This window comes from Callithrix jacchus, chromosome 4 (assembly GCF_049354715.1).
Source record: "Callithrix jacchus isolate 240 chromosome 4, calJac240_pri, whole genome shotgun sequence".
Taxonomy (NCBI): Eukaryota; Metazoa; Chordata; class Mammalia; order Primates; family Cebidae; genus Callithrix; species Callithrix jacchus.
Genome location: NC_133505.1, coordinates 49,769,311 through 49,784,857, shown reverse-complemented (window position 1 = coordinate 49,784,857; position 15,547 = coordinate 49,769,311). Strand labels below are relative to the sequence as shown.

At 47.5% G+C, this 15,547-nt stretch overlaps 1 protein-coding gene across 1 annotated transcript; it reads left to right on the top strand.

The window, feature by feature from the left end:
* Positions 1 to 650: 650 nt before the first annotated feature.
* On the top strand, positions 651 to 14,575 carry TREM1 (triggering receptor expressed on myeloid cells 1). Its single transcript, XM_002746581.8, has 4 exons — positions 651 to 725; positions 4,560 to 4,919; positions 6,282 to 6,474; positions 12,038 to 14,575. Exons 1-4 carry the CDS (start codon positions 677 to 679, stop codon positions 12,141 to 12,143), a joined length of 708 nt encoding a protein of 235 aa, XP_002746627.1. The 5' UTR covers positions 651 to 676; the 3' UTR covers positions 12,144 to 14,575.
* Positions 14,576 to 15,547: the final 972 nt, after the last annotated feature.

Sequence of the window (15,547 nt, the reverse complement as noted above, 5' to 3'; positions counted from 1 at the left end):
TTGAACGTGGTTTCCTTTTAAAATCGAAGTCTGTTCTTGTTGGGTGATGGCAGTGTCCTCTCAAACTGTTTCTGGGGTTCCTGCACCCCTGTGAGCTCCCAGGCCATGTCTGTGGCAATGCTGAGGACAAGTGCAGAGTGTGGCCCTCCTGGTGATGAAGAGGAGGTGCACCCCAGGTTAGCAGAAGCCTAGAGAACTGGTGGGGCTGAGCAGGTCGGGACATAGAAACATGTCGTCACAAAAACCCTAAGATGAGATATGATTTTCCCAGCCTGTGACTCTGTAGGCCTGACTCGCTTCATTACACTAAACTGGATGTAAATGGAGAGCAAAGGGCCCTCTGTTCCCCTTCCTAATATTAATGCCTTACTTTGATTTACATTCAAGTATCATTCTCCCTTCGATTTTATGAGGTTGAAAGGTAATTGTCTTTATTACCACAGAAAGGAGAACTGGAGTTCAAAGAAACTTAACTGAGAAGTGAGTCCTGGTCTCTGGATTCTTGCGTTGATGTCTGGAGTCAGAGCAACTGGTGATGAAACCGAGTCCAGGCTCAGTGCCTCCCAGGAATGGCCTCACATCCTGTTGTGCAACTTTCCGGAGCCTCTAGGTCAGTGTGGTGCTTTGTAGCTGTCCTGGGAGCCCTCAGCAGCAGTTGGAGTTGGTGCACGGAAGGATGAGGAAGACCAGGCACTGGGGGCTGCTGTGGATGCTCTTTGTCTCAGGTAAGACAAGGAAGGGGAGTAAGCCGGGGAGGCGTTTGGTTCAGGACCTTGGGGAGCCCTTTTCCTTTGAAGCTTTAGAGGATGGGGCCATCCAGGATAGAGCCAACCAGCAGTTAAGCCAGACCTTGCTGCTCTACCCAAACTTAGCAGAATCAGGAGAATGTGCAGTGTCTGCACACAAAAATAAAAGGAGGAGAGAGTCAGGGAAGCAAGATGTCTGTGCAGGTCGATGTTGTCAGGGACATGCAAAGCCTGGCCTGGGAATAATGATAGAGTAAACCTCATCATGGCGTGATCTAAAATGAGTTTATTTCATGTTGAAATTTTTTTCTTATATTCTATCATGATGTGTTTGATGTTGACAACCTGTCAAACCCGAAAGACAGAATTTATTTAACAAATATTTCCCAGGGGTCTACTATGGGCTAGCAAATGTACTACTGCTGAGGAGGATTCGCTTCAGAAGACATAGATGTGACCAGAAGAGGCTGGTTTTTTTTGGTGGAGGTGATCATCCCAGCTCTTCATGGCATGCTGGGGTTGGAGGTCACAGTCGCTAAGGCTCGGCAGAGCTGGCCGTGCCCCAGCCCTTCCTCGTCTCTCCCCTTGTGACCCGCACAGCTCACATCTGCACCAAAACCAGAAGCATGGGGGGCTTTATTCACTCCTCCTCTTAGTCCTTATGAATAACAGGAGGAAAGTGTCAATATGAGTTAAAAGCGAGGCTTGCCTTGGGAAGGCATGAAAATTCAGGGAGAGGTATTTTCCTGGGCCCTATACTTTGAGCAGAGTCATGCACAACTGCCTTTTGGAGCCTGTGCTCAGATGTTGCGCTGGGTCTTCTGGGAGCTGGGAGGATAATCTAGGTGGGCAGAAGGGAGTTAGGTCCTCGTGGACAAGTGCATTTCCTTGGGTTTGATTCGTCTTTTTCTGAAGGTGACGTGGGAGATGGCAGAGGGCTGAAGGTTATGTACTTGTGTGAGAGAAAACCGGTGGCATATATTTCACTGTGCCTTGTGGTAATAGACTAGGGGTTATCCTGAATGCTCCTTGCAATTGGAAACCTATTCATGCTTGGGCCAGTGCTGCTCTAATCTCTCTCGGACTGTGTTGGGCCATGTAGCTCAGTGCTTTAGATGGAACAAGAGTTCTTGGGTTTGAAACCTAGCTCTAGCACTTAACTATGGTGAGACTTTGGGTAAATCATATAATCTCTCTGTGCCTCAGTTTTCTTAATTATAAAATGGGGAGAGTAATGGTATCAACCTTTTAAATTATAAAGATTAAATAAGATAGTCTTTAAAAATACTTAGCACATAATACTCAATAGGTAGTATTTGCTACCCTTTTAGTTAACATATTCTAAGGAATTCCCCTCTTGCAATGGTGCACAGACAGCTCAGCAGCCTTCACTTCTTACTGTCTCCTTCCTTCCATGAAGGACAGGCAAGTTTGCAAACTCAGTCACCTGTAACTCACACCTTCCCTGGGGAGCTGGCAAATAAAGATTTATCTGTAACATTAGCTTCAGAGGTTAGGGCTTCAGTGATGGCCACTTAGAGATGGAGTCTGTGTGTCTTTCAAAGAGCTCAACACAGCGCCTTTGATAGAGAAATCTCTCAGCCACTGTCTGATGAGCAATGGAACAACTGAGGGAACCAGGCTTGGTTTCAGACAACACTCAGCCCCTGCTCAGCTGCCTCTTGGAGGGGCATTCCTGGCTGGAATTTGTGGGAATTGCCCAGGAGGTCTGTTTACAAGGTTTCCTTAGAAACTGGAGTCTGCTTCCAGAAGAACTGGCTTTCAAGCCTGGTTTTACCTTTAGAATCCTCACGAATTCCTGAATTGGATCTTCCCAAGGTTAGGCAGATCTGTTGGCCTATCCTGGGGTGGGCATGACAGGGGCTCCATGAATGGGGCAGTGCTTGCCATTTTTCACCAGGCCTGAAAGGATCTAAGCGTGTGGTATTAATAACAGCAGTACTAGTGTTACCCTGACCCACACAGTAGACCCAGCAGCACTGTCCACTCCGTTATCCGGCACTCCATGGGGGAAGGTACTCCAGGCCTGAGTGAGTAAGCTACAGTCTCTCAGCAAACTTCGAGAGCCCCGTGTGTCCAGCTGAAAACATGGACCTGGGTCTTCTCACTTTCACTCTGCTTAGCCTCCCATCAGCAGGGCTCCCTTGGATGAGACCAGATGACCATTCCCAATTCTAGGTGGTTAACCTGGTTCAGCCTCCAAGAATGAGATGGAAACTATTGTCACTGTAACCCAGGAGTTCTTAAACCTGGCACTATCGACATTTGGGGTGGGATGCTTCTTTGTTGTGTCCCGTGCGCTGTGGATGCTTAGCCTGGTCTCCGTTAGATGTTAGCAGCATCCACCCTTCTCCCTGGTTATAACTACCAAGCATGTCTAGATATTGTGCAGTGTTTCAGGGAGGGTTGTGGGGGTGGGGGAGCAAAAGTTGCTCCCCAGTTGAGAACTACTGCTGTTGGCTCCTTGACATCAAAAATAGGAGGGGGCATTTCTTGGCTCAGGTAACTGGGAAGTACAAGGGGTGCTCCGTTGGAGCACAGCTGAATCCCTGACTCAGATAATGTGGGGTGCTCTTTCCCTCTCTCTCTCTCTCTCCCCCCCGCCACCCCTGCACTCTCCCCCATCTCTCTTCCTCCCACTCTCTTTCTGCCTGTTTAGCCATTCTCAGGCAGCCTATTCCCACGTGGCAGAAAGTTTCACATCTCACTGACCTGTCAATCCCAGCAAGAAGCATTTCTCTTAATGGCAACAGCAGTCTCAGGAAGGGTTCTGATTGGTCCAGTTCAGCCATGTGCCCCTTCCTAAACCAATCAGCTTGGCAAGAGATGGAGTACTTCTTTTTTTTGGCAGAGTTCTCGCTCTGTTGCCCAGGCTGGAATGCAGTATCATGATCTTGGCTCACTGCAACCTCCTCCTTTCAGGTTCAAGTGATTCTCCCACTTCAGCCTCCCATTCAGCTGGGACTACAGGCATGCACCACCATGCCTGACTAATTTTTTGTATTTTTAGTAGTGATGGGGTTTCACCATGTGGTGGGGCTGGTCTCGAACTCCTGACCTCAGGTGATTCTACCACCTCAGCTTCCCAAAGTGCTGGGATTACAGGCGTGAGCCATGGTGCCTGGTCCCGAGATAGGGTACTTTGATTGGCAAAGCCTGTGTCCTGTGTCCTTCCTTAAGAACGTGGAAAACCCCAACAGTAGAGCCACACAGGATGGTTCCCTTGGAAACAGGTGCTCTGCTACCCAAGGAGGGGAGAAAGGAGTGCCAGGAGGTCAGACGGCTTGCCTTCAAGATGGGTTCCTCACTGTTGTCCAATGGTCTTCTGAACTGATCTCTTTGTCCTGACTTAGTGAAGCTCCTCAAGCTGTCCTTGGAGCCACTCTCTGCTAGCACTGTGTCTTTGCATTCACTCTTTGCTGCACATCCTTGTAATCTTTCCCACCCACCATGCTGTAGCACTTGTGGGCTTAGCACAGCGTCCCATGTTCTGTCTCCAGTCAGGTGGTTTCTTCCTCTCAAAGTCCATCTTCCTCTCCCGATCATTTATGAAATTTGAGCCTCATGGACCATATGCAGTCTCACCCTTATAGTGAAAAACCTACTCACAGTGAAAAGATATGAGGTCTAGTACTGGTTTGCAGGGAAAGTTGCATTTTCTTTGGAGGCCTCAAGAACTTTGTCTGAAAGATGGGAGGTTGGACAAGAAAAACAGGCAGTTCCTCTCCTTTTTCCCCCCAGAGAGAGAAAAATAATTCCTCACAGAACCCAATTCTCTTTCCCTGCTTATAGAACTTCAAGCTGCAACTGAATTACCTGAGGAGAGGTTTGATCTGGAAGAGGGACAGACCCTGACTGTGTACTGTCCTTATGAGATACGAATGTATGACAACAGCCAGAAGGCTTGGCAGAGGATAAGAGAGGGAAAAGAGCTGCCCCAGACACTGGCAACCACAGAGATGCCTTCAGTGAATTCCCATCCGGTCCAAGTGGGGAGGATCATACTGGAAGATTACCATGATCATGGCTTACTGCATGTCCAAATGACCAACCTCCAAGTGGAAGACTCTGGACTGTATCGGTGTGTGATCTGCCAGCATCCCAAGGAGCCTCGCATGCTGTTCCGTCCTATCCAGCTGGTGGTGGCTAGGGGTGAGTGGCCTGGGATTGGTGGGGAAAGGAAGGCCAGGTGAGGGAGAGTGGTGGTAGCATCAGCAGAACTGGGATTCAGGATTCCTAGCAGCCTGTCTTCCTCCCAGAAGCTCCTTATCTCTCATCTGAGGTCCAATAGTAAGTAGAACCTTCCAAGCATGAGATTCTCCTTGGATAGCAGAGCCTAATTTGGGGTGCTGTGGTAGGAATTGGGGTACAACTAAGGTGAGTGGTAGATTTAAGATAATTTAGTCTCATTGCTTGCTCTCCACTTAGAAGTAATGCCCTGGCTTCCCCTCCTGAGGATGCATTTGGTGGCATGACTGTGTGCTTCTGAAGCAGTCCCTCTCAGATCTTTCTGGGAGCACAGATCATCTGGGGATCTTATTTCAAATGAAGACTCCAACTGAATAGGTACAGGGCGGGACCCAAGAGTCCGCATCTCTAATGATCTCCCAGATGATGCCAATGCTGATGGTCCATGGCTCCCATTTTGGGGGAGCAAGTCTCCAGAGCTCACTTTGTGTCCCCTTGTACACAACTCTTATCTCACTGGATAGGAGAGGCTCGTTCTTATCTGTCCGCTATACATTTCAGAGCTGCTGGAGGGAGGTACCCGTGCCTTCCTGGACGCTGCACCCTTAGCGAATAATGTAGTTTGTGACACAAAGTAGGCCCTCAGTAGATGTTGCATTAAGGAATGAATTATGAAAGACAGAGGAAAGGGTGGCAGGTTCAAGTTTCCAGGACCTGGGGAATTCTAAGCCTGAGAAAGCCAAGGTGCATGCACAATATATTAATAAAAGATAACTTTTAAAGCCATTTGCTCTAAGCCAGGTGAATGAAAGGCAGAGTGAATAAAGTAAGCCTGGAACTATTCTCGGAGAAGGTGGGGGCACATGAATTGGTGAAGGACAGAAGTCAAATGCATTTCCAACAATACCAATGCCAAAAAATTCTTTCTTCTTCCCTCTTTCTGCTCTCTCTCACTTCCTGCCCTTTTTTTTTCTTCTTTCCTTCTTTTGATTTCTGACTCAGGCTGACCTCACAGTATTTCTTTCATTTTAGCAAAAAAACTTTGCTTTTTGGCCATGCTCATTTCCCTCCTCAGCTTCATTTACCCTACCACCTCCAATCCATCTACTTATCCACCTTTTCATCCATCCATCCATCCATCCATTCACCCACCCATTCACCCACTTCATCATCCATCTGTCCATCCACCAATCCATCCATCCACCCACTTTCCAACACTTCATCCATCAAACCACTCACTCATCCATCCACTCATCCATTCACTTATCCATCCATCCATCCATCCATCCATCCATCCATCCATCCATCCAATGTGTCTTCTTGCAGGTTCTTCAGGTACCCCTGACTCCAATAAGAATTCTACCCAGAATGTGGATAATATTCCTTCTACCACCACTAAGCCCCTGGGCCCACTGTATACCAGCCCCAGAACTGTGACCCAAGCTCCACCCAAGTCAACTGCTACCGTCTCCATGCCTGGCTCTGAAATCAACATTACAAATACAACAGATATCATCAGGTATGGTTTCCAGGCCCCTGGGCCCTGGATTTGGACACTGAGCCTGTTGTTCCCCAGTCAGCATGCTGAGAGGATGTGGGAGTGAGGGCAAGGGGAGGATGGGGCAGGAGCAGACATGAGTCACATTAGTCTGGGTAGAAATGTCCAGGGAAGAAGGAGGTGCTGATGAGAATAAGGAGAGGCTCTCAGCCAGGCTGTCCTTCAGCCAGGTTGCTTTCTTGCAACCTGAGTATTAAGGAGAGGGAAATGGCATCTTCCCCAAATTCCAATGGACCCCATCCAACCCCAGGGTCCTGATGGGTAGTGGGAAAGCCCTCTCTGAGTAAGGGACCCTGGATCTAGTGTCAGCCTGACTAACTGACTATGACTTTGTGTGAGTCAGGCCCCCTCTCTGGCTTTAGTGTCCTTGTCAATTCAGCAGGCATGCTAGAAACCCAGAGCTGAAGACATTGTCCACCTAACAGCTCTCAGCAGGAGCCACACGTTAGCGCTAAATGCAGTATTGGTTTTTACCTTGTTGTTTTTTAAATAATAGTGTTGCATGTGCCCAGTTATAGACCAATAGAATCAGAATTTTTGCAGATAAGGTCCATCTCAGTATTTTTTTTCTTCTTTTTTGAGATGGAGTCTCGCTCTGTCACCCAGGCTGGAGTTCACTGATGCAATCTCAGCTCACTGCAACCTCTGCCTTCCAGGTTCAAGCAGTTCTTCTGCCTCAGCCTCAGCCTCTGAAGTAGCTGAGACTACAGGTGGCACCACCATGCCCAGCTAAGTTTTTGTATTTTTAGTAGAGACGGGGTTTCACCATGTTGGCCAGGATGATCTCGATCTCTTGACCTTGTGATCCCCCTGCCTTGGCCTTCCAAAGTGCTAGGATTACAGGCATGAGCTACTGCGCCTGCCCTCAGTATTTTTAATAAGATCTTCAGGAGATTTCTAATGTGTGGGCAAACTTAAGAACACTAACTTCTCAATCTCATACCTCTTTACAGTTATTAAACGTTGATTTATCTTAGAATGTGTTTAACATTAAATATTGAATTAACAAGGAAGGAAATATTCTTCCACATTGCCACTAGTCTCACATGTTTTTCTCATATTCTCTTCTAGTCTTTATTCATGTTTATACATATTTTAATATGGGAGTAAGTCTAATTGTAAATGCTTTTATTCTTTTGCCTGCTGAAATTATTTGATGCTGCTACCTAAATTGCATCATTTCAATAAATGCATACTTTTCTATCATTGGGAAGCCATAACTGACATCATCTTTGGCCTGTTCTTAGACAGTGATACAGTGTTGGTAACTCTGAGGTAAACAGATACTTGCAGATGAATTTTTCTTCTTTTAGGTAATTAACTCAAATGAAATTTTCATGAGATAATTTAAGCAGTGCTACCACTTTGTATCCAAATGGCATCTACCAATGGTCTTCCAAAAGACTGGAAACAATTTGCAGTGTGACTCATGGTGCACAGATAAAGCAGTGTCACTGCAGGCTTACAGACATGGAGTTAGTAATTTCAATCATTAAATAGTGTGAGTTAAATCATATTCCTACTAAAATGCGTGCGAACTGGTGCCTGTCCTAATTTCTCTATGAGTGTAGACTCCACCTCCATATGTGTAGTGGGAGTGCCTTTTCCCCCATTACATTGTTTGGGGAACAAAGTGCTCATTAAATCTTTGTGGAGTAAATCAGATGAACAATACACTAAGAGTCAATGCTTTTTTGTTTTCTTTCTACCTTCATTTTGCAATATGTAAGCTAAGAGTATATAACCTTTGACCATATTCCTACTGTTAAGAGAAGGAGGGCCTTGAGTGTCCAGGTTTTGGGCCTTTTGAACAAAGAATTGTACAAGACATATTAAGTAATAAAGGAATGAAGCAGTGAAAGCAGGAATTTATTTATTTATTTATTAATTTTTGGCGGGGAGATGAAGTTTTGCTCTGTCACCCAGGCTGGAGTGCAGTGGCGTGATCTCTGCTCACTACAACCTCTGCCTCCTGGATACAAGTGATTCTGTTGCCTCAGCTTCCTCAGTAGTTGGGATTACAGGTGTGTGTCACCACACCCAGCTAATTTTTGTATTTTTAGTAGAGACGGGGTTCCACCATGTTGGTCAGGCTGGTCTCAAACTCCTCACCTTGTGATCTGCCTGCCTCGGCCTCCCAAAGTGCTGGGATTACAGGCGTGAGCCACCATACCTTGTTGAAAGCAGGGATCTATTTAAGGGAGAAAGCACTCCCCAGGGTGGGAGTGGGCTTGAGCAAGTGGCTCAAGGGCCCAGTTAGAAAGTTTTCTGGGTTTTAAATACTCCATGTGAGGTTCCTCTAGGTTACCCCTTATATAGATGAAGAATTAGATTTGTGGCTAACGAAAGGCTGAGGTGAATTGGCGCACTATGGCTATCAAGGGATGGTTGTCCCTTGCTTGGCCAATGGCCAATCCAAGGCACTCTCCCTTTCCATCTGAGACGTGGTGGAAGGGGGAGGGGTGTAGGGAGAGTTGCCTTTGATCTTTTGCTACTGGGGCATGGGGAGATGGGGTTTTTCCGTTTGGTTTAGCTTTAGAAAGTTTGCATTGGCCAGGTGCAGTGGCTCACACCTGTAATCCCAGCACTTTGGGAGGCCGAAGAGGGTGGATCACCTGAGGTCAGGAGCTCAAGACCAGCCTGGCCAAAATGGTGAAACCTTGTCTCTACTAAAAATACAAAAATTAGCTGGGTGTGGTGGCATGTGCCTGTAATCCCAGCTACTTGGGAGGCCGAGGCAGGAGAATTGCTTGAACCTGGGAGTTAAAGGTTGCAGTGAGCCAAGATTGCACCACTGTACTCCAGCCTGGGTGACAGAGCAAGACTCTGTCTCAAAAAAAAAAAAGAAAGTTTGCATTAATTGGCCTTAGGTTCCCTGCTCTCAGCCCCAGGAGTGTTCCTTTTGATCCACCTCTGGGAAGTGAGCCTGAAACTGTCTTTGATTCTTTGTCCCCAGACCTTGTGTTGCTCCTTGATTCAGCATGAATTGGCCTTAAGTTCCCTGCCTCCAGACCCTATTTTCCTGCCTTGCTACTAGAAGTTGCTTCTCTCTTTTATCTGTTAGTTTCATGTATAATCTAATATCAACTATCCTTGTCAGCCAGAGTCCAGTCTGGAAAGTGGAAGCCACTCTAGCTGTTTGAAAAGAAGAAACTTTTCTTTTTCTTTTCTTTTCTCTCCCCCCGTTTTTTACTTTTTGAGACATGGTCTCACTCTGTCAACCAGGCTGGAGTGGAGTGGTAGGATCCTGGCTCACTGTAACCTCAACCTGTCCCACCTTTGCCTCCCAAGTAGCTGGGACCACAGGCACATACCACCAGGACAGCTAATATATTGTATTAGTTTTGTAGAGATTGGGTTCTCCCTGTGTTGCCCAGGCTGATCTTGAATTCTTGGGATCACATAATCCTCCCACCTCAGCCTCCCAAAGTGTTGGGATTACAAGTGTGAGCCGCCACATCCATCCATGAAAAGAAGGAATTTAATGCAGATAATTGTTTGCCAAGGTGATGGAAGAGCTGAGATGCTAACCTGGGATGGGGAGGCATTACAGAGGTAACCACTATCACCCTATCTCTAGGTAGATTCCCCAGAAGCAAGCCATAAAGTTTTGTTAAAATGTCTTAGTGCTAGGCATGGTGGCTCACAGCCATCAGTTGGGGAGGCTGAGGTGGGAGAATCACTTGAGCCTGGGAATTTGAGATTAGCCTGGGCAACATAGCAAGATCCCGTCTTTACAAAAAAATTAAAAATTAGCTTGGCATGGTGATGTGCACCCATGGTCCCAACTACTTGGGAGGCTGAGGCAGGAGGATCACTTGAGCCTGGAAGATAGAGGCTTCAGTGAGCTGCAATCAAGCCCCTGTAAAAAGAAAAATATTTTAGGTAGTGATTTCTTGCAAAGCCATTGAGGAAGCAGGACCAGGAAGGGAAGGAAGCCAAGCAAGGCTGTCATAACCAAGGGGTGTCTTACAGGGTAACTCTGGCTCAGTCTTGCAAAGGAGCTCTGGGGACTCCTGGGTCACACTTGGAGTCCCTATAAGGGGCAGTAATTGAGCAAGAGCAGCTCCAACCAAGACCAAGCACATGAATTTCCAGTCTTTCAGGGGGTTGGTAGCCTGTGTGCAGCCCCAAAAGAAATACAGGAGTTGGCCTGTTGGGAGTGGACATCCCCCAGGAGCTCAGTGTAGGACAATGGTAGAGCACTCAGAGTGGATAACACAGAGCGCTGGCCAGAGAGACTTGGGGAGGAGGTGCAGTGAGCAGAGCTCAGAAGCCAGGACATCCAGGATGCAGCACTGGAATTGGGGCAGATGCTGAGGATGCTCAGTGCACCATAGCCATGTGAGCAAGCGTCTCTCTCGCTGGCTCCCTGCCCCTCGCCACCTGTCTCTCCCTCATCCCTGCCCCCTGTCCTCCACCAGTTGCTGAACTTGACCAGGCAGCCTTGGGAATGTAGTCCCCTGTGCTACAAGGCAGGGCCCTTGACTGGGGGTGGATTTCAGGTAAATAGGCAGTTTTCTGCTTTCTACCTCCTTTACGCCGTTTCCCTCTTGGCTAGTTTGTGCACGTGATTCTAAGTTTTGTATAGGTGTGTGTGTTGATTTTAAATCAGTTGCTTTGCTTTATTCCTTAATGTGCTTGATTCTATTTCCTGGTAACTTTTCTTGGATTTTAAAATTTTATTTAAATTTTTAGTCCAGGGGAAGATTTATTCTGCTATATGCTATAAACTGTAGAAAAGACTACTCTGTAATTATATTGCTGTCTAGATACTGCAAGACTATTTATTAAATGATCCTCCTGCCTTGGCCTCCAGGAAGCTGGGACCACGGGTGGATGCCACCACGTTCCACTTACCCACTGGGCCCCCGATTTCCTCAGACGTTAAGTCCTCACACGGCACTGACTCTGCATCTGGACTTTCTGCTCCACTGCCGTCTGTCTGTCCCTGTGCCTTACCATGCCACGTCCTGGTGCTCGCATCTGCTTGCGTGTCTGCTGATGGAACTGGCCAAGTGCCTTCACTCCTTTGCATCTCTATCTTCTGAAACCAATGTTGTTTATCCAGAGCACTTAGGATCATTTCGCCAAAATCCATAAAATTCGTGATGAGATTTTCACGAGGGTTGGATTCTTCTCAGTTTATAGGTGAGGAAACTGAGGCAAAAGAAGTGAGAATGACTACCCCAGGAGGCAAGGCATGGTGCTGAGACCAGAGAGCAGGCTTCCTGGCCAGGGTCCCCTCTCCCTGCCACATCACAGGAAGGAGGATGCTCTGACCAGCCCGATCGTCTCTCTCCAGTGCCTCTCCTGGACAGGGACCTATACTCTCCACTGGATTATTTCTAATCAGTAGTTTTTGGCAATGAGACAAAGCTAAAAGCACAGGGTCAGGCAGTGCAGGAAAGGTGCAGCAAGGACCTAATCAGGTAAGAGTGGGACATGAAGGTGTTTTCTAGAGAAAACACATGCGTGTGGGGGAGACTTTCTCAGCAGTAGCGCTGTCTCCTCTCGCCCCCAGGGTTCCTGTGTTCAACATTGTCATTCTCATGGCTGGCGGATTCCTAAGTAAGAGCCTTGTCTTCTCTGTCCTGTTTGCTGTCACGCTGAAGTCATTTGGACCCTAGACCTACGAACCCATGAGAACTGACCTCCAGCCACATCCATCTGGCAGTTGTGCCAAGAGAGGAGAGAGGAGACAAAAGGTCTGGGGGAATTAATAACACGAATTAAATCTGTAATCACTGGCTATTTCTAAAGTCAGGATCTCACCTTCCTGCCTACTGCCCTCGTTTCTCACTTGGATGGGCATTTGCCCCTCAGAAAAGAAGTTACAGCGCCAAACATGCCTGGTTCTTCATTCCACCAGCTACTTGGCGTTTGCATGAAATCCAGACAGTTCAATGCTTTTCATCGTAATTTCTTGTGGGAGCTGTGATGTGCAGAGGGCACACCTGATCCTTCTGCTCTGTTTTGCCCTGGACCATACAATTTGGGCCTAACCTAGACAGAGCTCCAACTGCAGAAGCATCCTCCTTGTCCCATGCTGGGACTTCCTCTTTGTAGCATCAGACACTTGGTTTTCACGCTTATATGTGGTTCTTTCCAACACTCCAAGAAAAGGGCGTTGAAGATTGTGGAACATGGAGAAATAAGACCTCATGGTGAGAAAGTGCATCTTTCTCAGAGAAAACAGTTAAACTGAATATCTTGTCTTGGAAAAACACTGGCAGGATGAGATGGGATCCATGGGATAACATTGATAGACAATATCAGACACCTATGTGCAATTATCTCTGGAGCCTGAAAATAGCCCCATGAAGGCAGAGATGTATGTGACTAGAATGAGGCCACATGAGTAAGCTACTGCCCGCTGGCAGGAGTGAAAACTGAAGAGCTCCTTACCTGAAGGACCCCAAAGCCATATAGAATAGAATAACCAGGGGTTCTGCCTGTGTCTAAATGCCTCTTTTCCAGTATTACACAAGAGGGAGGCAAGCTCTCCCCATGGAAGCTTCTGGAGGCTGCCCCATATGCTCTCCTTGTTCCCCACTCTGCCCTCCTCCTCCTCTCTCAGTCTGCTCCTGGAATACCTGCTTCAGCTTCCATGCTCTCTCCAGTCCCCTCCCTGTGAAGTAGGTAGGTGTTCAGAACCACCAGTGTCTTGCAATCTCCCATGGATTTCAATCAAGATTTTGCTATTTCCCATTTGAGCTTTAAAGGGAAAGGGGCTTCATGGGTGGGAAAAGGATGGTGGGTCCTTCCAGCCCAATTTAATGATGTCCGGGGCAGATATCATCTTCCATTCCCGAGAGTAATCATGCTTTTCCACACATAGTGTGTCTCATGTTAGGTAAATGTATTTTTACAATGAGCACCACTTCTGTGGAAAAAATTCACTGCACACGGAGTTCCAGCTTCCACTTCCTGAGCCTGCTCCATCACATAAGGACTTCCCCATTCCCCAAAATGCTGCTCTATCAGAACCTGCCCAGGGTTCTGATGATTTATGAACCCCAATGTTGAGTCCATTAGAAGATAGGGGGGCATTTATTTCATCCTGGTGCTCTGGTGAGAATCTTCGCAGATGCACTAGATACAGAAGCTGTTCATCTTAGCACATTAATTTTCCTACCTAAAAGAACCAAGCAGCTCAGAGGCAGTGACCATACAGCATGCAGTGTTCGTGTGCTGAGTTTGCTGGTCTGGAACCTGCAGTTTAGCAATCCCAGCATTGCTCCTGTTTATGAAGTTTTCAAAGTGACCAGGGGAAGGGGTTATGATCACTAAATGCACTCCAGGAGGGGCACAACACACAAGGGCAGTGTTTCTCAGAGTGTGGTCTTTAGACCAACTGCGTCAGATTCTCCTGGAGCATAAAGCAAATGCTTAGAGTCTGGGGCCCCTGCAGACCTACTGTATCCTAGTATACAGCTCCTCTTAGTGGATCTCAAGCTTGTTTCCAATATGGCATTACACTCCTTACCAAAGCCCATGACACATTCATACAGATTCATCCAGACATAACCCACTGCACAGTCCAACATGTTTAACTTATTATAGATCAAGTGTTAGTTAAGTCTGACATATTAAATGTGCCTGAAAAATTATATGCACTAAGTTGGAAGACAAATGGCCGTGCTGGAGACTCCCATTTGCACTTACAGGCCATGCCACGCTCCATCCTCCCCATCCTGCCTGGGAACCTGACCAGTGTGGCTAAACCAGCAGGCTCCCTGGCTGTCACCTTCTGGCTGGTTGAGCCAATGGGAAGCATGAGAGGAGAGCAGAGGGTGGGGAGAGAGTGAGGTCAGGGTCAGTCCTGGGGCTCCTTCCCTGGGAGGTGGCGGGAGTGCTGCATTCCTCTCTGAAGTCTCCTTCAAGCCCCTCAGCAAACAACGCCCATCTCCAAGTCCAGCCACTTGCTCTATCCTCTCCTCTGTAGGCCCAGCGGTGGGAATGACCCTCCACTGTTGCCACCTTCAGCGTACTGAAGCATCCTTTACTGGATTCCCTAAATTCTATGCACATTTTTATTAAATACTTCTCAGTTACCCAGTTTCAATGAGCTACTGGTGTCTTGCTGTTACCTCGACAGATACAATAGTGTTGCATGGTTAATGACACAGACCTTGGAGGAAAACAGTGTCTGGGTTTGAATCCCGGCTCTGCATCCTTGCAGGATGTCTGATCCTGGGTGACTCAATTAGCCTTCTGGGCCTCAATATTCCTCCTTGGCTTAATGGGCACGATAGTGCCTAACCATGCCAGTGATGATTCTGGATGCCAACAACAGAATCCAACTCTGGCTATATAAAATAGCAAGGAAATTCTAGGGGAATATTAGTAACTCAGAGTTGATGAGAGTCTGGAGGACTGGGTTTAGAAAACAGGCAGAAGCCAAGAGAGAATGGACAGCAGAGGCCACATGAGACATTCTGGCCATGTTGCCATCAATGCTACTGCCTTGGACACTGGAGGCCACCATGCTATTCCTGGACTCTGAATCCTTAAATTGCCTCTGAGGAAGTCATCTCCAACTGGCCCTGCATTTGTGTCTCAGCCTCAGGTCTGGGATCCTGGGCAGAATCATGCATGTGGCCAGGGCAGATCAAGTCAGCTGCTTGCAGCATAGCTGCCGGGAGAGGGGTGGGAGGAATATCTGCCTCCATCTTCAATAGAAAAGGGAGCAGAGCTCTGCATCTGAGTGAAACTCATACACTGGGGCCTGTCCCCCCCAAAAGGAAAAGGTGTTTGGTGCTGGAGAGTCAAAAGATAACACACCTCCACTATACCATCTCCCAATGTTGACAGGATCCAAGGAGATGCTTGAGTAAAGAAAGCACCTGGCACACAGTAGGTCTTCAATCCATGGTGCCATGGTGGTTACTGCTACTACTGTTTTTTTTGGGGGGGGATAAAATCTCGCTCTGTTGTCCAGGCTGTAGTGCAGTGGCACAGTCTCAGCTCACTGCAACCTCCATCTCCTGGATTCAAGCTATTCGCCTGCCTCAGCCTCCCAAGTAGCTGG